At 39.5% G+C, this 27,623-nt stretch overlaps 1 protein-coding gene across 2 annotated transcripts in view; it reads right to left on the minus strand.

Annotated features, from left to right (window-relative positions):
- The window catches only part of bcas3 (BCAS3 microtubule associated cell migration factor), a 412,830-nt gene that overhangs the window by 21,303 nt on the left and 363,904 nt on the right, over window positions 1–27,623 (minus strand). For both annotated transcript variants that reach the window (XM_059330532.1, XM_059330531.1), the window contains one exon: window positions 21,468–21,644. In XM_059330532.1, the coding sequence (XP_059186515.1) occupies window positions 21,468–21,644 (177 nt within the window). The remainder of the gene's footprint in view (window positions 1–21,467; window positions 21,645–27,623) is intronic.

The raw sequence follows: 27,623 nt of genomic DNA on the forward strand, positions 1-27,623 counted from the left end.
ACACTGATCTATGCTTCAGTATGTGCAGACCATCTTGGATATGATGGATGTGATGCAGTTTGTTGGATTACACAGTTACTGTGAAACTTCACAGAAAAATCAGTGCCCCCCAAAATGTTTTCTTTGAGAATGTGTCTTCACTTTGATTTCACACTAGTTATTCAAGAATGTTTCCCATAGCAAACTTTCCTTTACATTTAGTCATTTATCAGACGCTTTTATCCAAAGCGACCTACAGGAAAAAAGGGGAACAATCAAGGTATAGTGTGATAAGAGCCATTAGTGCAGCATAAATGCTAGTGAAAATTTTTAAGGAGTAGAATTGTCATGTGGTGCTAGGAAAGAAGGTCCTCTCTGAAGAGCTGGGTCTTCAGGAGGTTTTTAAAGGTAGAGAGGGATGCCTCTGCTCTGGTAGGAACTGGTAGTGCGTTCCACCAGCGGGGAACAAGAAATGCAAAGAGTCTGGATTGCCTTGGACCAACGGGGGGCAAAGCCAGATGCCGTTCATTGGAAGAGCGCAACGGTGGTCAGGTAGCATATGCCTGAATCAGGGCGTTCAGGTAGGTGGGTGCAGTACCGGAGACAACTTAGTAGGCGAGCATTAGAGTGTGTAGATGCGCAGTAATGAAAGCCACATATGGATGTGTATGGAGTGTGCTCTGGTGGTGAACACATGGCCCAGCGTTCATAGCATAAGGATCCAAGTGAGCCTAATCAACTGGTGACCCTCTCCTGTAAGCCGACTGCCTGTTGAGGTTGGCCAGGACGGTGGAGCAGCATCACACTTCTACTCAGCTCTTGATATACTCCAAAACAAACATGTTTGTTACGTGCTACGCTGGCTGTTCACCAACATGTTCCACTATTCCAGTACAGTATTTGCATTGTGTATACAGATGGCAGGACAAAGTATGTGTGATGCTTTAATGTTAATCATTAAAAGATGATTTAAATAATGTTTTTATGGTCATTTAAGTCATGCTTTGTAGAGCTTCTCAAGTCTCGAGAAGGGCTTTAATGACTTCCATCATGTACCCAAACGCAAGTCCATGCACAAGACCTATTACACAAGATGAAACTAGTGGTGTCTCCAACTGAGCATGTACATATTCTGATCTGATTGGTCAGTCTTGCCTATCGTTGACTGAGCATTGAGTCATTTTCTTTTTCATTGATCCCATTGATTGAGAAAAATAGCCAAAACAAAAACACGATTCCCAGAGATACATGTGACTGTTGAACAGCTGATGTCTCATAATGGACAGCCTTTGTTGTGTGTAGGTGCAGCACTGTCCATTGTACTGAAATGGAGCCGAAGACAGACAGAAAGATTTATTTATGAGGATGTAAATAGAACTTTTGGGCCTAATTTAATTTCCCCCCATTGCAGCAAAACACAGACAGGAGAGAAAAGACGAGGAAGTGAGGGAGAGAAGAAATCTGTGAATGCGAGGTATTTTTTGTGTATGTGAGAGGGAAGAGTAAATTATGGCCTATATGGCCTTTCATAATTGGGGTTCACCCCTAACTGCAACATGTTCTTTTTTGGTGTTGCCATAGCTTGACTGTCATAATAACAAACTAATGGTTACATTGGTTTATATTACACTGAAAAATCCAACAGAGGTCTAAGTACTTGAATGAACAAGGTTGTACAACATGCGTCTAAAGGTTACACTTTTTATACCACACTCAAAGTGCGAACAAAAATCCACCAAACATCACAGCTTCCTCCCTGATCTCCCAACTTAAATTCTGTGTCTTTGGCATGTTTTTGTGATCTTAATGCAACGGTGCACATTTTTGGATAGTCTCCCTTTTAAGGCATTCATGGTGAAGCCAGTCTACTTTCATAACTGTGCACGCTTCTATCAGGTTTCTGGTTTTGGACACAGTCCCTCCCAAATTCTTGGTCAGAAAGGTGTGCAGGGAGGAGGTTTTAGAAACATTAAGGGCCTAAGGCTTCTTCGGAAAGTAAAAGCCTAAGTTATGTAAGTTTACACCACATCGTCCAAACCCTCAAGTATCACACAATAGAAGGCACTAGTATCAGCCAGAGCGACAGTTTGGGTAAAATGGCCTGGATGCAGTTTGAGTGACAGGTCACAGATCACGGCGAGTTATTTGCTCCAGTCAGCGGAGCGACAGAAGCAGCAGCGACAAGTGTTTTGCTGCGTGCCGCCGCCGACGGTGGTGAAGCAGATTGGGTGAAGTGGATCGCCCTCAGCCACGAGTCCATTTCTGATGCTTTGCACAAAGTGTGTCTCCAGCCCTCTTTTTGTCTGACTGAACCAAAACAGACGCGGGAACAGGGCTTTAAAAAGCACTTCCCACCACTCTCACAATCTCTCTCTTTTTCTTTCTCGCCATAATTCTCTCTCTCACTCTGCTCTCACTTGCCCTCCTTTTTCTGTGAACCCTTACAGCCCTTTGTGTGTGTGTGTATGTATGTGTGTGTGTGTGTGTTTCCCTTGAGCGAGCTGTTAAGTGCAGTCTCCAAAAAAGTCCACAAAAGCCCATTTGCAGTCAGCTAGGGCGTCACACACAACATACACACAGCGCAGAGTGACACTAACACGCATAGACACATATACAGACAAATACATTCACACACAGAGATCCTCACACATGTAGACACACACTCTCACACACGCACACTTTTCACACTTCCCTCTGGGCAAACTGGCAGAGTGGCAGAGGCGAGGCTGGGATAAATGATACAATGATATCCAGGCCTGACTTGTCAGTGGAGTTGAGAGAGAGGATGAGGAGGAGAATGAAGAGGAGGAGGGATGAGTGGTGCTAGCTCTGAATACAGGAATTATTCTTCATCGTCTCACACTGTCGCCGCATATTACGCTCAAAGACTTGCCTGGTAACGTGGAGACAGAGAGAGAGAAAGAGAGAGAGAGAGAGAGAAGGAGAGATCGGTTGGGGGGATGAAGGGCAGATATAATGACCACACTCTGCTTTCACACTCGTCGTCTCCTCTCTCAACACCATAACCATACTCTCCAGCCTCAACCAGCCTCCCTTTCCCCTTTTCTGCTCTTTCACTCAGTCCCTGACTTCCTGACGTCCCCCCCCTCCACCCGCCCTCTCTCCCTCCTCCCTGCGTTTGTTCTTTCTGTCTGTCACGGCAGCGCTGAATAGCTTTCAGGGAGAGAGTGTACTCATTTGCTCTCTCTCGCTCTCTTTCTTCTCTCTCTTTGGTTAAAGCGAGGGGACAACATGGCCCTCTGGGCATGTCACAAAATGATTAACTAATAGTTTTGAGTTAGTCAAGTATCCAAATGGTATGTGCGTGTGTGTGGTCCATTGTATGAGTTCTTCAGTCTGTACATTAGGCCTGCTATTGAGATCATAGTTACAATTATGCCATGTACAATGTACATACAGCGGTACATACATTGAAGCTGCGAGAAAGCCGGTAGCCAGAGACTGGCCATATTTACGCCGTTATACAAAGTGAAGGGAAAGACTTCAATGGATAGTTGGAGTCACATTTAAGAAGGCATGTCTGATTCATTATTTACTCAGCCAGCTTTCTGGACAGACTGAAAGGACTTGGAGTTCATGACAAATCAGACTGGCATGTTGAAAACCTAAACTATTACGTTCAGTTTGCAAGAGGAAACCAATAGCAGACACACTCAGCTCTCCGATGTCTTTTCCCTGTCTTCCACTGGAAAGCATTTCTCACTGGTGGCCTTTAAAGTAATCTTCACCAGTTGCTGATACAGCAGGTCAGTGACCTCATGATGGAGTTGTCACTAACATCATATAATCCCTGTGTGTATGTTGGTGGGCCGAACGGTTCATATCCCATTTTTGACACATCAAAAACCAGACCAAATCTCATTATATACCCTTAGACCACAGATTGTTTGTAAATTGGATAAATCAAGGACTCACTCAGTGGTTTGATGAAGATGATTTGAATCCCATACTGTGGTCTTCATAGTCACCAGGGTTTAACCTAATTTTGGAGCAATGTGTTGGATAGCACTCTTCACCGACATCATCACCCAACATGTTGGGTGACCAAAGGAAGACTTGCTAAAGAGCATTTAACGCTTAACTGTGTAAAGAGTGTGTATTGGTATATTTAAGAAATAATTTCATACAATTACAATGTCATATGTATCACTTGGTAATAGGCCGTGGTGGAAGAAATATTCAGATCCTTGACTTAAGTAAAAGTACAAATACCACACTGTGAAATGACTCCACTACAAGTAAAAGTCCTGCATTCAAAACTTACTGAGTAAAGTACATAAGTATCAGAATCAAAATGTACTTAAAGTACCAAAATTAAAAGTACTTGTTATGCAGAGTTGCCCCACTCAGATTGTTTTATATATAGTAAAATGTATTATTGGATAATTATTAGTGATGCATTTATGTAAGCAGCATTTCTATTCTCTCAAGGTAGAATACATTGTATCTTCTTAACATACTGTTATGAGGTTTAATTTCAACAAATGTCAATTTAAATTTAATGTTCATGTTAAATCTTAACCTGTAAAAGAAACTAAAGCTGTAAGCTATATATAGTGGAGTAAAAAGTACAATATTTACCACAAAATGTAGTGAAGTTGGAGTATAAAGTTAGATAAAATGGGAATACTCAAGTAAAGTACAACTTCCTCAAAATTGTACAAAAGTACAGTACTTTTTTGGTATCAACTGAAATGTGTCAAGTGCCAAAAGCCAATATTGAGTCTTGTTTCTTACTCTTCAACTGAATGGTACCTGATCTAAAGCATAGTTTTCCCATTTTTTCCACAAGCTTCGTAAGTTTTTCAGTCGTACTTACAGTTATTGATGTGAGGATAGTATTTTGCAACTCTTGCTTCCTTAGAATAGTTTCATAGAAAAGCAAGAGATCAATTATTCTAGTACTAAAGTAAGTAAGTAAGTTTTCATGAATTTGATGTTATAAGACTGAGGTATCAGATCAGGATTTGTAGCATAAAAATATACTACACCAAACTTTAAATTATATACTATATGTATCTATAATCATTGATTGGAAACCAAACTTTATCAGTAGGCTATAAATATAGTTTGACATTTGAGCATTTTCTCACTGACACTTCTGTGATCATGTTGCTTGCATTTTATGACCTGCATCCAGATACTCTGCCTATACATGACTAGCCATCCAGCATGACACAGTTTAAGTGTGTAAGGTTTGCATGTGTGTGTGACTGTATGGTTATGTGTATGTGTAGAGCTGAAGCCAGCAGATGTCTGTACTGATTTATAGGAAAAGAAGGACCTCCAAGCCTGTACACCGGTCGTCCCCCTCAGCCCGTCCCTGCGCCTTGTTTCTCTTATGATGGGTATCAGCGTACTAAAACAAGGCTGGATTGCAGAGAAACCAGTCATTGGGCAGGATGTTTAATAACCTGGCTTTGTGTGAATGGAGTACACAGCCAATTCAAATACAGGATGTATTGTACAACCATTAAATCACACAGCTGTCTGAACAGGCGTGCAGTCTTGTTTCTATGTTTCCTTAATAGACCAATTAATGATGTTTTCAGTGGAATGATTTATATAATAGCAAAACTTTCAAAGGCTATTCATTTTTTTTTAAATACAATTTAAAAAAAAAAAAAATTTTTCCTATGCAGCTCAAGTGCATGGCTGCAGGCTTCAGTGGAGCTCAGAGACACGAATCAGGTACTTTATTGTAAAGTGAAGTGTTCTTTCACCGTGTTCAAAGAATTATTTAAGTTATTCAAAGATCGTCGGAATGATTAGGCTACATCTGCTCAGCTTAAGGTAAAATATTTAATTTAACCCTTATGCCCTCTTCGGGCATTTTTGTCAATTTTTCTCTCTTTTTAAAAAAAATGTGTTGATCATTCTGGCTTTGTTACAGATTGAGGCATGGCATTTTGCAGGCACTTTTTAGTAAGATTTTTGAAATCCAATGTCTTTTATACTCTACTATTGATGCATTTACTACCCTCTCCTGACCTTCGTGGCCAAAAATGTCCATGCACACAAAAACTGCTATTAAATCACCATACATCAATATTTCTTCTGTATTTTTCCATAAATCTCTTGCACAACTTCTGACGTGTCCAAAAGTGAAAATGTCAAATATCACTAATTTTCTTCAAAATTAAATGCTGACATTACAGAATGCATGGTTTTATATCTTAATGGCAGTGTGATTAAAAAAGTGGTTTGAATGGAAGTCAATGAGGCATTTTTGGCCACAAAGATCTATTACATCAAAGACACTAATGCCATCTAGTCAATTGTGTTGCTAATCTTTGACATATCCAAGACTCTAATCAACAAAGCCCCAGCCCCCTACTATCTATTATTTGGAAAATAATTCATTTTTTGGGAAGAAATTCTGGAATAATTCGAATATATAAACTGGCATATAAAGGGATAAAAATTCTGAAAATTATTAAATGTTTGGTAGTTTTGAAAGAGTCTGTTTAAGTTGTTTAAGAGATTTATGAAAAAAAATATTGATGTATGGTGATTTAATAGCAGATTTTGTGTGCATGGACATTTTTGTCCACAAAGGTCACGAGAGGGTAGTAAATTTGAAAAGGGCATGTAGAACCTGATAATGTAATAAATTCCCGTTAATGTAATAACCCCGTTAATGTAATAAAAATCTGCACTTGAGTCCAGTGAAAATGTAATAAAACCTGAAAATGTAATAACTTCCCAATAATGTAATAAAGTGCATTTCCCAATAATGTAATACACTTTTAACCAATAATGTAATAAAGTATTACATTAATGGGAGGTTATTACATTATCAGGTTAGCCTTCATTTCCCAAGTCCTGATAATGTAATAACTTCTCGATAATGTAATAATGTGCAGCAGACCACCCATTACTTGAGTTCAATTGGTGATACTGTGTAGGCAACACTAGCTCAAGAGCTCTAGCGCCACCAACAGGTCAAAGTTGAATGTTTATTAACTTTTGACCCGTTCATCCGTTTTTCATAGTGGTATCACTGGAACCCTTGGGCCAATTCGAACTCAATGCATCCTCAATGGGGGTTTTCGGCCATATTGGATTTTCTGCCATCTTTGATTTGATCAAAAACCTTTAAAAGGCCTCTCTTATCACAAATTTTGTCTTATCTTCTCTAATCTTGGCCCAGATGATCTTCAGACCATGACACACTAATGCATTCAACATCTTCTTGAAATTCAAAGGCACTTGGCTGTGACAGCCAATCAAACTTGATGGTGAGGTCACCAAACAGGAAGTAAGCCCATTTCTCAGTAACCCTTTAGCATATCTTAACCAAACTTGGTACATATGACATCATGACATCATCATATGACTCATGACATCATCCTGGGGACACCCAAAACATCTGGTGACCTTTGACCTCTAGGGGGCCACATATTCTGTCCAGTCTTCATGAAACTTGGCATATGATCTTCAGACCAAGTTGAACAAATGTGTCAAACAGCTTTTTCAAATTCAAAACCATTTGGCTCTCTGACAGCCATGATAATCTTGAGTGCAGTATCTCCAGAATGCATTGGTGCAAGTGCTTCAAATTTGGTATGAGTGTTTGTAGGGACTTAAAGATAAATTGATTTGATGATGAAGGTCAAAGGTCTCTCCTTATATGTCCTTGATGCACGTGTTTCAAATTAAGCAGCTAGCTCAGTGAGCTCAGCAACATAGCAACATTTTAGCCAGTATATTGCGTCCACTCTAGTTGTTTCTAGTTGTTATTATTATTACTACTATTATTGTCTTTAATCATCTCCAGTAATATATTATTACTACTAATACGAATAATCAAAAATATAGTATTACATTACAAGTATTGCATTACCTACATAGTTTTTCTAACTACATGCTGGTACCAAAGGCTCATCGATAGCTGTCCAGTGTATAAAGTCCCTTGTTTTATTATAAATGTATTTTATATTCTATATTTACTTCAATTAGTCTATCTACTAAAACACGGAGAGCAAATGAGGCTTTGGTTAGTGAAGTTATTTCATATAATATTCACATTCAATAACGGTAATACATTGTCTATTTGCTATTGGTTTATGGATTTTACACCAGTTCAGTATATGGATGCCGAAAGAAAGTTCAAATCCATGTTGAAAATAGCCATGATGAAGACATCAACCATAAAGAAGTTCTAAAATGGTGGCTCTAAAATGAGGTTGCTTTTCTGGATAGGTTGCTTTTGTTGTGTGTTGAAATTAACTGAACAAATACAAAATTGTTGCATTTGGAGTCCACTGCCATTTGCCAGTGATATTTAAAAAGTTCAGAGCACTGTTGGTAACACTATATAGTACTGGCTTTTCTGGATATAGGTTACTTTTGTTGTGTGTTGAAATTAAATAAATAAACAAATACAAAATTGTTGCATTTGGAGTCCACTGCAATTTGCCAGTGATATTTAACGAGCTCAGAACACAGTTGGTAACACTTTATTTTACAGGGTCCCTAATACAATGTATCCAACCTATGTACTTAGTAAAAAGTTAAGTGTTACTGCACTGTTTGAGCAGTGCTTTGTAGCCTAATATTGCTGTTGATTATGTGAAAATGTTCTGAAAGCACTAGGCACAAGTAGTTACATATAGTTTGAAATACAAAATAATCCATTCCAAAAATGTATAAAAGCTGCAAGCAATGATGAAGGGGCATGTATAGTGGATGGCACCAAGGCTGGTTGAGACAGGGTTTTTTTCCTAGGTTCTAAGCCGGTTTAATGTCAATAAGAGTTAAAGTTTAACACCAGGATGCTCAAAGATCAGAATGTCAGCCAAATTCTGATGTGCAAAATAGTTTTGGAGCTATTTGGAGAGGTCTGGCTTATGTGAAGATATAGGAGTTAAAACACATTTTCGATATTGCACCGCCCCCTAGATGTCAAAGTTCACCAAATTGTTTAGGTGTTCCCAGGATGATGTCATGACTCTATGTACCAAGTTTGGTTAAGATATGTTAAAGGGTTGCTGAGAAATGGGCTAACTTCCTGTTTGGGGAAATAGCCATTAAGTTTGATTGGTTGTCACGGCCAAGCACCTTTAGATTTCAAGAAGCTTTTGAATGCATTCGTGTGTCATGGATACCTCGTTTGTGAAAAACGGATGAACGGGTCAAAAGTTAATAAACATTCAACTTTGACCTGTTGGTGGCGCTAGAGCTCTTGAGCTAGTGTTGCCTACACAGTATCACCACTTGAACTCAAGTAATGGGTGGTCTGCTGCACTTTATTACATTATCGGGAAGTTATTACATTATCAGGACTTGCGAAATGAAGGCTAACCTGATAATGTAATAACCTCCCATTAATGTAATACTTTATTACATTATTGGTTAAAAGTGTATTACATTATTGGGAAATGCACTTTATCACATTATTGGGAAGTTATTACATTATCAGGTTTTATTACATTTTCACTGGACTCAAGTGCAGATTTTTATTACATTAACAGGGTTATTACATTAACGGGAATTTATTACATTATCAGGTTCTACAGGGCATAAGGGTTAATAATCTATTGTTGTTGTCTTGTTGCTGAAGAAATGTTGTTGAAAGATGACATTTAAAGTATGTATTACCCCAAATATAAGTACAAAATGCTTAGGCTCTTGCTGGTAAGTGGCCATGGTAGGTTGCAACTGTCTGCCCCATGTGGTTATGAAGAATACAGCACTTTGCTGGACATTGAGTTATGATTTGTTTGTGCAATGCATTATTTTTCAATTGAATGGTGAGTGTGAAGCCCTGTTATGCATGGGTAACGCATGGTGTTCTTGCACAAGGTCAATAGTATAGCACGATTTCATGCAAATACAGTTGGACTGTCAAATCATATGTCCTGTGTGTGAACTATATGGGCCTAACAGCAGCATTATACACACCTTTAACAGTATGACGCACAGCTTCAACAGCATTACCCACACCTAAGACAGCGTTACAAACACACAACCAGCAGCATCGTGTACTGGGCTGTGAAAAAGCATTGCTCGCTTCCTGATTTCCTCTACTTTTGCACATTCATCACACTTTTCTGTTTCAGATCTATAAACAAAACTAAATATCATACAAAGACAACCTGACTTAACACAAATACAGTTTGTGTGCTCTATGTGAAAAACGAAGTGCCACTTTTATTATTCAGCCAGTGAAGCAAATTGTATTGATAACTAGGTTCAATTAGACCATACTTGACTACTGCCAACCCTGTAGAATCTGCTCATCACTTTGATAGAACCTTTACAGCAACCTGAAGTTAGCTAAAAGGTCAACAAGCTGCAAAGTATGCTGCGATCAAAATAAATTGAAAAAGAAGGTGAACAAAATATATCAGTCTGGAAAGAATTACCAATCCATTCTAAGGCCCTTGGACTCCAGTGAACCACAACAAGACCCATTATCTCCATATGGAAAAGACTTGAAACATCTTCTGCGAATTGGCCAGCCTACACTGACAAGTCAACCCAGACAAACATCTTGGGAACTGCAGGGCTTGCTTGCCTCAGTTAATGTCAGCGTTCATGGTTCTACCATAGGAGAGAGAACTGGCTGAAATGGTATCCTCAGGGATACTGCAAGGAAAAAAACTCTGCTAACCAAGAGGAACATAGAGGCTTGTCAACTGTGTCTGTACATATAAACAAGTTCAAATTATGACTTTTAATTATCTCTACAACACAATATAATCAGCAAAAAATAATCCCAGTTGCCACAAGGGGCGACTGAGTCACAGCAATGCATATTAAATTGTCCTCTCCAGCAGTTTGCTCTTTTCTGAAGCTCACAATAGTAACAATTTAATCCAATTTACTTGAAAAGTTAACCAACTTTTTTTGCGTAAACAGTGTCACAGCTCTTTGTCTTTGGCTCAGTTGGTAGAGTGGTCACATACTGAACGGAAGGTTGGTGGTTCGATCCCTGACCATGGCAGCCTACATGTTGAAGTATCCTTGAGCAAGATACTGAACCCCAAATTGCTCCCGATGCTGTGTTCATGTGTGAATGAATTCCCAATGGTGGCAGGTGATACCAGTGTGCCCTGGTAGCCTCGGCCACCAGTATGAATGTGTGTGTGAACGGGTGAATGAGCATAGTGTGTGTAGTGTAAAGCGCCTTGGATAGAAGCGCTATATAAGTGCACTACATTTACCATTTACCATATAATCCTTTGTTGTAATATGCATCTGTTCTTTAGTCTATAATCTTTCCAAACCCAAAAACCCCTGCACTGTTGAGTTTGCATGTTCTCCCCATATCAGCATGAGTTCTCTCCAGGTCCTCCGGCTTACCCCCACAGTATAAAGACATGCAATGCAGCTTAGGTTTAATTGGTGACTCTTAATTGCCCTTAGGAGTGAATGAGAGCGTAATTGGTTGTCTGTCCCTGATAGTCTGGAGACTTGTCCAATGTCAGCTGGGATCGGCTCCAGCGTGACCCGAGTTCGGATAATCAGTTACAGATGATGGATGGATGGCTGGATGGATCTGAAAGTGTTAAGTATGGCAAATGTCCAAAAATAGAAGAAATCAGGGGGCAAATACTTTTTTCATGACTTTTTCCTGTTGAATAATGATGGTGCCTTTCACACTTTCCAGAAACAAGCTTTGAAAATCATTTTAACCCAAAGTCTGTGTCACGTACCAATAGAAAAGTCCCTCCCCATGCATGTCCAGACTTTTTGTGTATGACATTGCCTAGTGCCCTGATTAAGACAGACTGGTCTTCCCTGGCACTGGCTTTGTGTCCCGTGTAAGTAAATTACTTTTTACTTAATTTCCGTGGCTCGTGTCATCCTCGTAACTACTTGCTGTTTAAACTGTCTTTTATAACGCCTTATCAAAAAGTTTTCTGCCCTAAACCTAGGTCAGTGGCTTTGTAGCCTAAATTCACCGAAACTGCTTTTACAACCACAAAACGTACGTGTATGTATAATGACATGTGTGCTATTTCTAGAACGATCCATGTTACCGTTAGCCGTGAAACACTTATTTTAACAAACACTCATACATGTCGGTATAGATGGTATTGACAAACTGTCTATCCTGTCGTTTAGATTGGAGGTCCTGTTGGATTAATAACAGGTAAAAGTAGGACTTTCCCTACATGGGTGTATTTACTTTAACTCAGACTAGAAATGATCGAGATGTTGACCTTATGGGGCGGACAATTTCACAATTTAAAGTGAAATGATGAGAGCAGCAGTTTTTAAATCTGTCACAAAGACTTAGAGTATATGCGGATAAATTATCCAGGTTGTTTTGAAGACAAGCCCAAAATCTGGACATTCAGCAGAAAAATAAGGAGTAGATGAACCAATTACTGCCCACAGGGACTAATAACTAAAGCAATTATGGTGCTTTGGAAATGAGTAACAGTAATGAGTAATGTATTGCATTTTTCCAGTCAGGAGCCCAACACTGGTTAGATGCATACGGTAGATTACAGGCTCTTAGCAGAGTTCAGTGGCATTAAAACATAAAGCACTATATTTGATAGGTTATTGTAATATACAGAGCACATTCATCAAATGGAAAAAGAACACTTGGTCCAAATGGAAAAATAGCATGCCACTAAAGCACAATGCTGTCTAGTGTAATATTGATTAGTAAATGGGGTGAGAGAGATAAGCAACATCGTGCCATCTCTTTAAGATAGTTATACACTAAGTGCTAAAAGTAACATGCTCACATATGTTCACAGGAATACATACGGCTCTTTGTGAGAGAGGAAACCCTCAATCTGCACTACATCAATTGATATTTCCTACTTCAAACTTTCTTTATCCTTTAAACATTTTTGCACACACATAAATACACACAGAGCTATGGCAACAGAGCTTGTGTTTTCTCTAAAGGTGATAACATCAGAAGTGGAGTGGAACCCTCCCAAAACAGACTTACATTATGTTACCAAGCCAGAAGCCTAAAGTCAAGGTTCAAACAGCAAATGACAAATTATTAAGTCAGGGTGCCTGTTTGAACCACCGCCTGCCCGCTCATAAATAATAACTTTTTAAGAGGTAGAGCAGGCCACCAGGGGAAACCCACACACACACTTACCTCACCTATATACACATTCCCCTGTCATGTGTTTCTGTGCAACTGTCGAGTGAATTCTCAGCAAACTTTTTAAACTTTTATATACAATCAGTTACAACTGAGTCTATGTCATACATTTTGGCAATTCCTTTCCTATTTTTCACTTTTTTTTTCACCCACAAAAACAATTTTCAGAATGATCATTCACAAAAAATAGAGTTGGAAAGAAAAAGCAGCAACAAAAACGACATTATTCTTTCCTCTCCATGTGTCTACTCAGAGTATCTTGGAGCTGCTGGATTGCTCACTGATGTAACAAATCACTGTCTCTCTCTGACATTCTCCTCCAGCACACACACACACACACACACACACACACACACACACACACACACACACACACACACACACACACACACACACACACACACACACACACACACACACACACACACACACACACACACACACACACACACACACACACACACACACACACACACACACACACACACACACACACCCGGACACACTCTCTCTCGCAGATTCACAGGGAAAACAAAGCATCCAGTCAGGGTAATGGGGCTCTCACGCTAAGGCCGAGACCCAGCGTCGCCAGCTCGGAGGGCAGGTGACACTCACACAGAGAGATGGACGGATGGACAGAGTGAGACAGAACAGAACATGAAGAAGAGGAGGGGAGAGACAGACTGAGAGAGCCACTGACGACTAAAACACACTGTGGCTGAAATTAGATTTGGCTCCAATGATATAATGTTGCTAACTAGATTTGGCTTATTGGTGCCTGTCCAACATAAATTCCATTGAAGCCATATGGAGAGTGGACCACGGCTCAACACGACCCAGTGCATCTCAGCTGAGTACAACAATGGCACTTTCTATGTAGGTTGACTCCTGTCATTTTACAATATACTATTTTTTTTTAAGGTGGTTGGGTATTTTTATTTTGTCTCCATCTGTGCTGCTGAATGCTCATAGTGGTGTCATTTTATGTCTCTGATTTATAATCCTAGCCACGCCCGCCGATAGGGGGGGACAAACGGGTCTGCTGTCCCGGGCCCAGGGTAGGGGGGGGGGGGGCCCAGAACTGGGCCCTCATTAAATTATGGAATGATTAAAAAAATAAAATGAAATAGGCCTATTTGTGGAAAAAAAATGTAATATTTATTTGAGTTAAAAGCTTTTTATTTATTTTCTTCCTAATTGTCCTTGAACTAGTGGTCAAGAACCCCCCCCCCCCCCACCCCCAACACAAAAATGGTTTGGCCACTGATCAAACTTTGATGTTGCCGTTTGATTTGAAGTTCGCTCAAAATGTCCGGTAAACACAAGTCCGGTGCTCAGAAACGGAAAGAAAAGAGAAGACGAGAAGAAGAAAATGGAGGCCTTATTTTATGAACAAATATTTTTTAAAAAGGTGGTGACGGTGAAGCTGGGACTAGTAAAGTGAACGTAGAGCAAGGTAAGAAACAGCACAGCCAATGTTTACAGCCTTGTAACGTAACCTAACAAGCTCGCTCTAATGTTAACGTCCATTAGCTTGTATGAAAGCCTGACACAACACGTTATCTTTGACAGAAACAAAGTTTGGTAGCTCCGTCAGAGAGGATGAGACAGAGAGGGGAGAGATCCAGCAGCTGTCAGGTGACAGAGAGAGTGATGCGGGAGGAGAGGAGGGAGAGAGAGAGAGAGAGAGTCATTTATAGTTTATTTATTTATTTTGTCAGTTATTTTCCTGCTAGTGTCAGAATTCCAATACATATGAAGAGTGTATTTAGCAACAGCGCATGTGTAGTTTGTTAATCTTAACCATTATTGTCTCTTGTCAAAGAGAGATGTGAGGAGAGGAAAGGAGAGGAGAGGAACAGGAGAGAATGTTTTTGCTTGCAATGTTTTAATTAATATTTAATTTATTTTAAAGAATAAAATAGATACATAAAGCTCATTGCACAAATAGGCTATCTGCAAAAAAGCTTTTTGTAAATTAGGGATATTATACTTGAAAGATGGGAATTAGCCCCTTATTTCAAAATATACACTCATAATCTGCAGGGTAAATAGCTGCACATTTAGTCATGGTTTATAAAGAAAGAGGAGAGGAGAGGAGAGGAACAACAAGAGAAAAGGAGAGATCTGGGCGCTGGGGGCCCATCTAAGATAATCTCGTCCTGGGCCCAGGCAAGACTGTCAGCTGGCCTGATCCTAGCATTTCCACTTTGTGCCTATGACTTCTATCAACATGAGGCCAACATTTCATTGATGCGAGCAGTGGTGGAAAAAATATTCAGATCCCTTACTTAAGTAAAAGTACTAATACTATAATAATAAGTCCTGCATTCAAACTTATTGAAGCAAAAATACAAAAGTATCAGCATCAAAATCTACTTAAAGTATCAAAAGTAGGGGCATCCCGGCCTGAGCTCCCTTTGCCGCATGTCTTCCCCTCTATCACCCCCTTTCTATCTATCACTATCAATAAAAAAAAAAAAAGCAAAAAGATGCCCAAAAAAAAGTATCAAAAGTAAAAGTACTCGTTATGCAGAATGGACCTACTCAGATTGTTTTACATATTATAAATATATTATTAAATTATTTGTATTGATGCTTTTATGTAAGCAGTGTTTTAATTTTGTAAAGATATGGCTAATTTTGACTAAATATACTGTTGTAAGATTTAATAATAATGAAAAAAAAGTAAAATCACCTTAAATTGATCATATATTTTAAGTTACATCTCGACCAGTAAAGTAACTACAGCTAAAGAGCATAAAGTACAAGATTTGTCTCTAAAATGTTGTGAAGTAGAAGTATAAAGTTATATAAAATGGAAATACAAGTACTTCAAAATTGTACTTAAGTAAAGTACTTGAGTAAATGTACTTAGCTAGTTTCAACCACTGGATACAAGCTCATTTTTAGTAAAAATAAAAGCCATATGCAAATAAAGTGTTATGTGACAGTTGTATCCGTTTGGTTGAATAGACAGAATCAACACATGTCAGAGCCAACTTTCATCAGAATCATCAAGTCTTTTTAAGAAATTTGATGCAATATATGCTACATGCTTTGGCAAATCAATATAGCCAGGTTATTCACAGTTGAATTGTGATTCTCAGAAACGGGCCATGGAACATTAACAAACAGGTCTTAATCATTATTTCATTTGGCCAAAAGAAAAACAAGGCTTTTTAATGCTTTTTTGTGTAGTTAATACCTGTCTTAATAAGTCCTGTCTCTGAGTATATCTGTACAATGAATTTTAGAGTTTTAGAGTTTAGGTCAAAATGGCTCCATCCTGTGTATTCTATCACAGTTGGTCAGTGCTTTAAACATGCTGGCTGATAAGTCAAACTTTAAACTTTGGTCTAGGTGAAGTGTTTCTATCTGGACAGAATAAAACCCAGACGTTTCTGGAGGGTTTATTTTCACTGCCTTTAAACTCTATTGATCCAGAACAGGGTGAGAAGAACAACATGCATCCTATCAGCTTTAACAAAACAGAACTTAATGGTTCTTGAAATTGAATTTGCTTTTATTCTTTTCCTTATTCCATCTATTTATTGTTTGATTGTCAAAAGGCTGCTTTTGGTTAGAGATTTGTGGGATTCGTTTACTTTGGGTCTTGCTTGCTTGACTTTTACTGTAAAGTAAATTTCAGGTACCAATTGAATTTTCTTAAAAATTTAGATCCATGGTATTAACATGTCTCATCTGAAACACAGGAATACATTTCTGATAGGAAGGGACAATCTGTGACTCACAGTATCATCTCCACTCACAGAGGGAACACTGGATACTGGTTTAGGGGAAATATCTTGTACTCGTGGTGCCAACAGTATTCCGTTTGTTGCATGTTGCTCTACTCGGCAGTGCATGTGTTGGGTTTAGTTTGGTGGATTGATGAGTTAAGGGTGCTGGAGACCACCCACACCCACCGGGTCATAACGAGCTCTGTTTGTTGGATCCTTGGTCAAAGGAACTGGGAGTAATAATAATAATAACAACAGTAATAATAGTAAGACTGTCTGAACAGCACAGAACTCAGCTGGCTCTCTCAACACTTGACTCAAGACAAATATTTAGGGGAGCCTTATCAGCACCAAATGGTTGAGAGCATTTCACTCTGTGCGTGTTCATATGTGTGTATACAAGAGTGTAGATTCATGTGTTGATTTTATTAATTCCAGCGATTTCCTATATGTTTTTGTGTGTCAGTGAAGTGTTCACACATACACGTACACTACAGCTATGTGCACAGTATGAAACCCACTGCATGTGTTTATATTTAAACAGTATGTGCAAATGTACATGTTGTGTGTGTGTGCATGCTTATCTGTGTATATGCAAGTGTGTCAGTGTATGTGTGGGCCTGCATTTTATTAGCTATACCCTTCACATTCATGTGTCAGAGGGATACACATGCAAGGTATATATTGTGTGTGTGTGTGTGTGTGTGTGTGTACAAGTGTTTGCAATTATTGTGTGCATGAATGTGCAGATGGATATGTGTTTCTATCAACTATGTAATATCTACATATGGTTGGATATATACTTATATGTGTCCAAATTTTGTGTGTGTGTGTGTGTGTGTGTGTGTGTGTTCAATGAGGTTCAAGGTCTATGTTAGAAGCTCCACTGTGCTGTGTGTGTTTAAGTGCTGGGGCCACAGCTCCAAGCAAATCGAAACGCTGAGCAAGATAATATCTGCCTTTGCCCAACTCGCCAAAACACACACACACACACACACACACACACACACACACACACACACACACACAGTCACAGAGTCTTTAAACACACCATATACAGCTCAATTCACAACGGAAACACTTAAAGTGCACGTACTGCAACTGTGAATAATTAATTGAATGTCACAACTCCGGCAAAAAATTCCATCGCTCTCTTTCACCCGGGGAGGAGTGGATCATGTGTGGATCCTATTTGAATGCGATGACATGTGGACTGTTGCCTTGTTCCAATAGAGAGCCACAGGAAATCAGATCCTCAGAGTCAGGGCCAACAAGACGTTTTTAACATTATTTGTATGTCCTGTGTACGAATACCCGAAGGAAGAAAAAAAAAAGAATGACATGCCGTGTTTTGGGTCGTAATGTTTTAGAAGAGGAGGTCTTGCAATGGTGCGGCCAGATTCCATCTTGAAGTTGACAGTTAACTGCCTGTGTATTTTGGTTGCAGACAGGCAACAGACATATTCCCTGTCCACCCTGTAAATGACATTATGTCTGTGTGATTCTCAGACTCAGTTGCACTACAAATCTACAGCTTCTGCCTTGATGTGGCCTACATTTGATGTTGATATACATTATAATAATAATCATAATAATAATAGATTTTATTTGTATTGCACTTTCAACAATCTCAAGGTGCTACAGAGTCAAACGCCAGAATACCTCTCGGTGGAACTCAAGTTTGTGGAACAGTGGTGAAAGTTTTCTGTCAAGGTGATATGAAGATGGATCCAGAAAGTCCTTCCCAGGTGTGACAAGGCTGACAAGATACCAAGCTACCCCACCGGTAGAAAATTGGGTGAATCTTAGGATCTGAGGTCCAGAAAAATTAGAGCACAAAGCATAGCAATTAAAACAATATGTTCTATAAAAGGAGCAACTTTGGCTGGAAAAAATAGCACAGGAAAACTGAAAGAGATCAGGTGGAGAAGCAGCAAACAAGTGTACCCGGAATAAATACATAAAATATATTATGTTCTTATGTTTTATGAGTTATCTAATATATTTGTGATTGTTTATGTTTAGCTAAAGTGTTCTTAACTTTCCATTTACTTTTTTACTGTGTGTTCCTTTCATTTGGTTTCTCATGTGGATGTTCATGTATTCCATATAACTTGTTTATGCATTTCTTGTTACTTCTGCTGCTATGATGCTTCAAATTCCCTGGATTTCTTCAATTGAAAGATTTCGGACACTGAAACCTGGGATAATGTGCATGTATATTTATATGGGATATAGCCATGTTGAAGTAATAAATGTCAATCTAGCCGTGCAGATAGTGGTAGGATAGGATTTGAGATCTATTTTAAATTGAAAAAAACAAGACTGAATTTGGAGTTGGGGTTGTAAAAGCTATCACTGACAGACGTGTTGAAATCTGGGCAAAGAAAATTGAAACCACAGCATCTGCATGGCAGGATCAAGGTTATTATAGTTAACGAAAACTAACAAAATAAAGAAAACTAGAAGTACATTTTTGTGAATTGAAATAAAAATAAAAACAATAACTAACTGACACTGTATTGTGTGGTTACAAAACAAACTAAAATTATAGTAAAAAATGTCCTTCGTTTTCATCTTTGTCAACTTTTTTCATACATAAATCTTTTGGGTTGATACGAAATCTCTTTATTGAGCTGCTGGTTAGTGAACCTGCAGGAACACATTGGTGAATGTGTTTATTGAGACTGGGATGTTACACCACTATGTGAGTCGATCGCCTTCAGAAAGTTTAGCACTTCACTCCAACCAACATTCAAAACACCCGGAGCAATAAAGGCAACATATATTGTGACCTTTTTGAATCTCAAACCCAACAAATACCCCAATACAAAAAAACTAAAACTAATAAAAACTCAACTAAAACTAAGTATTAAAATAAATAAAAAATTAACAAAACTGGCAAACTCATTCTAAAAATTAATTAAAACTAACTGGATATAAAAACAAAAAATCACAACAAAATGAAAACTAAAACTAATGAAAAATCCAAAACGATTATAACCTTGGGCTGGATACCACTACAGGTAAGCTTTTTAAAAACAGGGTTAAACCAATCCTCTGAGCCAGTATTCATCCATGCTCACCTGTTCTTTAATAAACAGGTCATCATCAAACTGTGTCCATCAGTCAGACTGGAACTGAAAGGGGCAACATAGACCCAACCGGGGTTTTTTTTTCCACGTTGTGACCATCGATGACACCTCTTCTCCTGGCAGCAGACATGGGGACATTTCCTATGTTACAGGGCAGAAGTGCTCTGCTATTAGATTAGCCTACAGAGCCTGTATGAATGGATGGAGGAACCAACAAGTCCATCACATTCCCTGTGGATGATGTCTTCAGCAAAGCTCGAGGCGCAGGAGAGTGCATGCATGCGTGTGTGTGTGTGTGTGTGTATGACGGCCATTTTTGGATGTAATGTGATCAGTAATGAATTTTGTGGGGGTCAAGATGCGATGCGAGGGGGGGTGGGGATGGACAAGAACAAGAGGCAACTGACTACTAGTGTCCGGGAGTCTCTTAGATGTAATCTAATGAAACAGAGAGGGTGGTGGGGTGTAGGTGTGTGTGTGTGTGTGTGTGGGAGAGTGCTGGGAGGGTGTAGTAAAAAAGAGTGATGAGAAGTGAGAGAGAAATAGAGGGAGAGAGAAGCTACAAATGAGGTTAAGAGAGAGAGGGGGGTGGACTGGACTGGATATGGCTGGGGATGGTTGGGGGGGTGATAGTCGATGCTAAATCCATTAGGGCCTTGTGACCCCCCCCACCCCCACCCCCCACCCCAACACCCCACCCCTGTGGCTGCCTCTATGGAGTTACACTTCCCCCACACACACACATTTAAATCAAAGGAACTCTTGTTCACTTAAGGAGGGCGGAAAGAGAAAGAGAGAGCACTGCCACTTCCTAAACGAGTTAACCATTTGGACTGTCAGGGTCAGCGGCATGTCTGCTGCACACATACACACTCACATGCTGGCAGGAAGCCTCGACGTAAACCAAGGCATGTGCAGATATGCCAAATTCTAGCATGAACATACACACACACCCGCACACGTACACACACAACTCCATCTCAGGCAAACAGAACATCCCACTGCTGGTGAGCTAATCCATCACTGGACCTTGACCTGGCAGCACTGTTTGCTGGGTAATGCCAGTGAGGAAGTCAGGCTACCTAACAGGACACTTAGCTGAACAGGACACATTTATCATGTGATTTATAAGGGATTGAAACAAAAACAGTAACGCAGTTCACCAATGAAAATGTATCAAGAGAAGTGTGTGCAGACACTCCTAATCGCTGATTTAAAGGCCGATCAGCAGCGTGCACCCCTGCAGATAATGGTAGCCAAATTTACATCAAACTGATAGAAACTCCACCCAGCTATATGCTGAGCAGCATACCCAATGTTGCAAAACAACAACCACCCAACCAAAACTTTCTTGAGGCAAAAGTTATAAAAAAGTTATGTGTTTTCATTGGGTGTGTAACGTCAGTAGAACATTAGCACAAGCAATCTTTTTGTTTCCACCAATGCCTTTGAGTAGGAAAATGTAAAAGTTTTATGGCAGTGGACATATAATAATGTGAAGTGTTTGTATATATGCATGTATGAGTCTGTATTGTCCCTGACCTGTAGCAGATCCGACTATATCTCTGGAGGGGGACTCAGACATGGCGTCGGCCAGCCTCTCCCGGAGGCCTTCGTCGCTGGCGTCTGCCGAGCCAACGTTGTGCCGCGGCACGCCGAAGCTCTCTGGCCAGCTACCGCACACTTCCAGCAGGGTCACACCACGGCCGTCAAATCCACCTGCATGCAAAAAATAAAGAAAAACAGGGTTAAGACTCTTCTGATGACCAAATAGATTTAGGGATGTGGCAATAACAACAATTGTCCAATTATAGGATGATCTATCTCCACACAGCTCTAGAAAATGGTCCGGCTGCACCCGCCCAGGATGCAGAACCTTGCCCATGCAAAATAGATAGTGGAGACAGCAGAAGGGGAGGAAAATGACCAATGGCAGGCTTATACCCACAGTCTACATCCGGAAAGTCAGATTGATCAGAGCCAGTCCAGACATTTGAACTGAATCAAATAAATGATCCTGTTCCATTTGTCATTGTGTGATTGCCAGCTCAGAGAAACTTTGAGTTAAAAAGTTGAATAAAGGGCTGAGATCATAAGAAGATGACCTTTTACAGATACAGCGAAGCTACAAACATGTGAAGATCTTATAGAATATGATGCATTACTGCAGATCAAACTAGCCACATGTACATACAGTACTTAAAAATAGTATATAGCAGTAAAATGCAGCATACTGCACCAGTGATATACATGTTAATATTATTAACAGTATATGCAGTGTAAGACATTTTCAGACTGAAATACAATACTAAAACTGACCAATATAAATGTAAACAGACGAGCAAGATGAGGTCAGTTTGCAAGATATGCCTAAAGTTTTTTCAGTTAAACTTATTTCATCATATTGCAAGTTTTACAATTTTTCACTTTATTTCTGCTTGATAAGTGGATTACACTGTCTGTCTGTAGCCTTGCTAAGAAGTGTGTGTTAACAGTAAATGGGGTTGTTAAGTTGTGTTAGTCACCACAAAAACACACATAACAAACAGCTCGTACCACAACACAATCTTCATGCCTGTCAACCCAAATCTATACACAGCTACACTTCACCTTAATCTTTTCTCCTTTCTGTCTGCTGTAATTTCTGCAATCAGAGAGATCTTGTGCTTTGGAGCCAGAGAGTCTGCAACCTGTCTCTCCCTCTCTCTCCCTCTCTCTCATTCTGTGTGTGTGTGTGTGTGTGTGTGACAAGCCAGGCAGTCAAGCAAGCATTCAGACACTAAAACAACTGGTTTATTCTATTAGTGTGTTCATTTGAATTGGTCACTGTGCCTGCCAGCTGTAAGAGATGATAAAGGCTGAAAGGGATGATGTAAAAAATGCTCCTGTGACTCAGCACACTAAAAAAAATATTGATACAAACACGTGACCTCATGGTTTCAATTTCTGCTTCAGCAGCAGCAGCAGTGCCATAATCATCATAATCACCTTCAGTTAAATTCTGCGTAGCAGTATCTCTTTTCTTGTTAACACCCAGATAAATATATCACGAAATAACTGAGTCAAACAAGCATGTGCGTAATCTAATCTATCATTTTGACGAAAAACTCAATGACGATCTTCATACTTGCCACCCTCCAGACATCACAGCCTAAATGGTGCTGATTAATCACCATGAGTTCACTGAAGAGTCATAAGAAGAGACACACACGCGCTCACACTTGATACACTGTTTCCCAATGCCCTGGTGTACAGTATACAAAGGGTAGTTGGCCCTGCAGGCAAAGCTTGTCACTCTGCTTAGCTTTTGCATCAGGCAAGATCAGTATTTAATCTGCAAGGGGATAAGGGCAGCAAACTACTGGTTCACCAGTTACATCAGGGTTTATCTTGCCATCAAATTCAAAGAAGTTCAGCAGCAACAACACATCCTTTGGAAATCAATAAGGTATTTTAGGAGTGTGTCTTGTGTCAGACTCAGATAGTTTGTTTGTACGGTGGCCAGGACCCACCACTGCTGCAAATAAAAGAAATGCTGCAAACAAAAAGAAACACCGCTGCAAATAAAAGAAAGGCTGCAAATAAACTGTTACAAAACTACACAAGAAGTGGCGAACAGGGTTAGCACCTTCAGTCTTGCATACACAAACAGCTATTTGTGGCCCTAAGCACTCAGTATAACCGGTTATAGTCTGGAAGTATTTAATGCTATGTCTCAAACAAACATTTAGCAACATATAAAGTCATTATTTGTGAGTTAAGTTGTTACAAAAGCATGTTATGAATTCTATTTACTTTGTAACCAGCTTTGTAAAGGGGTTGATGTAGATCAATCCAATGAGCGAAGCTGACTGTATTTTACCCTGAGTGAAGACTTTCAGGCTGATACACTGCTGTCAGCAACAACTACTTTCTTAAACTGTATTAATACATCAGCATAGGTATGGCATTGAAGGCAAAACAATGTTTACTGTGATTTATGTGAGCAAACATGAACTTTCAGAACCGAAAAACTGCCTCTAAGACAACAATGAGGGTGTCATTTGCGGAGTTTCTTTTTGTTTGCAGCGTTTCTTTTATTTGCAGCAATAGCGGGTCCCGACCACTGTATTTGTGGATGGATTGACTCTCCCCACTATTGAACAAACTGTAGAAAGAAAGGTGTCAAACGGACTTATGAAATGGCCAGTGAGGCTGCAGGTTTCTGTACAGCACACCTGATACAACAAATCAACTAAGTGAAGACAATTCCGGTGATTGAATGGGTTGAGTCAGGTTTTCTCCTGCAGCCACATCGGCCCTTTCATGGATCAGTTTGACACCCTGAATTAGAGGAACCAATCACTGGTGGGGAGCTGAATGCTGTTTTGACATTCCCGGATCAGATGGTTATCCATCTGAATGTAATAAAAATGCTGGCATAAGCTGCCCTCATTACTACTAGACATGTTAAACAAATAATTTCTCTTACTCAAGCATCTATCTCTGACATAAAAAAAACGGCATGCCTGGCTTAATAAGTGTAATCAACATATATAAATAAAATAATTAATTTCACATATTTGCAGAAATTTTAAATTGTAAAATAAGAAATAAAAATCAATGTCACGTGAAATTATTGTATTTTGTATGTAGGTCTTTCCAATATACATAAAAAACTTTTAGCATGCATTTTTTATATAAAACAAGTGAATTATCCTCATTGAACCATGATCTGTGAGAGTTAAAGAACACCATTGCACTAAATATAGATTGACATGGTTGGTAATGGAGTTATCAATGAAATATAAACAATGTTTTTTTAAATGTTTTGGTTTCTGACACTTTTTGATAATTAAACATGTCCCGGGTGAAATTGAGCCACAAACATTGTTCCTGAGAAATTAACATAACAGGAGGGTTAAAAACTTTGTTTTTTGGGAGGACCTTTAAAAAAAACAACAAAAAAAAAACCCTGTGAATTAGCCGAGTCACTTTCTGTTCCCAAGTGAACCTGAACACTGAATTTGAATCAAAATGTCCACAAGTACACGTTTGTCAAGTAAGCGTGTTTAGTGGCGAAGTGTCAATGATCACAGTATTTTACAGTAAATCTAATCGACAGGGCACGGTCACACAAGCCAAAACAAATGGCATTGTGGCATTGAGTTCAACTTTGGGGAACTGTGACCAGTGAAGCCAACAGCAAATAATCACTTAATGTGTTGGACAAAAACTTGAAGGGACGCATGCTGCACACACACACACACACACACACACACACACACATACACACACACACACACACACACACACACACACACACACACACACACACACACACACACACACACACACACACACACACACACACACACAGACAGACAGGAATGTTTCTCTAGTGGTCTTGTGGGTATCAGCAAAGCCCCAGTGACAAAGCAGACAGGACGACTTCAAAGGAAAAAGTGAAGACAAGGACAGACGGGATCATCTTTTCCTGGAAAGAGCAGCTTCCTCGTGTCTGCATCTGTATCTCTGCGTGCATTCTGGAAGTACAGACAACTGACAGCAGAGGCAACTAGACAGAGTATTCAGTCGTTGTAAGACATTGAGGATAAATTGAATCATTTACGTATTTATTTGTTGTAACAAATGATTAAAATCACGTTCTCACAATGCCTGGCTGGAATGTGCTTAAATCCAACGGTTCTACAAGTTGACCCGCGTACTAAGACTTGATTTAATGAAATTTTAAAATTTGTAGTCATGTAAAACCTCTGCCCAAATGGTCAGCTGGAGGTTTTAGTGCACTGTACCATTATAAGCAATGAGCCACACTTTGCTCGCTCACACTAAGCTGTGTTGTCCAGATGGGCCTTTACAGCTACAGAATTCAATTCAACTTTCACAAAGACTCACATACACACGGTTATCCCAGTTATCCAGCATTAAATCAAGCATCGTGCAGGACATAATAACATCATATCACCTCTAAGGCAAACCACAGGGCTGCTGTTTGACACACATACACACACACAGACGAGACACACATCTAAAAGGCTCTCATGGCTGGCTTTGATGGAGGGCCTGCTGGCACTAAAGGGGAATCCTTTGAAAAATCAATCCAACACACAAACACACACACAGGCTGCTTCTGAAGTGCAGCAAGTTATCAGGAAGCTAAGCCACTGTGGGTGAGTGAGTGTGTTTGTATGCTTTTGGAGGTTGGTCAGTGTTATCACAGTTGGGAGCATGGAGGCCCGTGCAGCCTCTCGCCCCGGCATTAGCACCTGTCACCGGCCTGCATCCGAGCTGAGATTGGCCAGGCCTCAGGGTACACACACACACACACACACACACACACACACACACACACACACACACACACACGGTAGTCTGCTCCCTGATAGCCAGTGAGCCAGGCAGATCAAAGGTTTTGACAGCGGTGGCTTTTCTGGATGATAAGAGCTTGGCAGAAAGTTCGGAAGAGCTTTAGGTTTATCAAACCAGGCTTTGACCAATATGGGTATTTGAAGGCCGATACTGATAGTTTTAGACTGAAACTACCAATGGCTGATAGTTGGAGTTGATGTTCATAGGTTTAAAATCTGTTTTAATATGAAAAATAATGTACATTGTTGATCAGTCTTTCCTGGAGTAGAACGAGACTTTGTCCCCAAAATGCCAAAGTTCTGTTTTTACCCCCACACCATCCATCCCGCCAGACGCACTGTACTATATGTTTTCTCTCAATAAAAGCCAAAAATAAACCATTTACAGGAAACTGTATAAACACCCACTATAGTTACTTTGTGAAAGTTATTTGGTTACAGAATAACCAAAACAAAGTTTAAAATTTTACATTTCTGTCAAATTCAAAAACATTGCCAAGAATAAACAGTGACAAATATTGACTGAAAAATAGAACTACAGGCGGTTTACACAGAGGAAAAGACAGGCAAGGCTGGAAAAATGGATACTCGGAAAAGTGTTTTGTAAATATAGATTCAATTTTATTCAAATAAAAAAATTATCAGAGAAATTGAATTTGCCATTTTCTTGTTTATGATTTATGTCATTATAACTGTTATTCTGCCCAAAATACATGTTTGAGTTGTTCCCACTTCTAGCCATGGTTGTGCTGATTCCATAAAGGTGCAGGACTTAAATATTTTATATATTGCAGTGGATTACAAGACCACAGTGAATAAAATGTAAGAAGAGCAAAAAACTATAAAAAAAAAAATAGGACATTTTTAAGATTATTTTTTTGGCATTTTTTGCTTTATTGATAGTGATAGATAGAAAGGGGGTGATAGAGGGGAAGACATGCGGCAAAGGGAGCTCAGGCCGGATTCGAAGCCGGCTCCGCCGCAGCAAGGACTCAGCCTACATGGTAAGCGCTCTACCAGTGTGAGCCACCGGGACGCCCCAATATAGGACATTTTTGACTGTAGTTTGATGTATTGGCATAAATAATGCTCACAAAATACTTTCCTGTAACTGTTACCATACAAACTAGAGCTGTGAATCTTCCTCTATAATCAGATTTCAATTTAATTCATTATTATTTTCAATATTCAAAGTATATTCAGATTTTTACTTTGTACCCATGCACAAGCTGATGCATTGCAGATGTCCAGGTCATGTCAATATGTGTTTACTGAGTTTTTTTCTTTTTAATTTCTTCCTGTAAATCTTTGGAAATGTGAGGATGTG

The sequence above is a fragment of the Centropristis striata genome, chromosome 4 (assembly GCF_030273125.1).
Source record: "Centropristis striata isolate RG_2023a ecotype Rhode Island chromosome 4, C.striata_1.0, whole genome shotgun sequence".
NCBI classification, from domain to species: Eukaryota; Metazoa; Chordata; class Actinopteri; order Perciformes; family Serranidae; genus Centropristis; species Centropristis striata.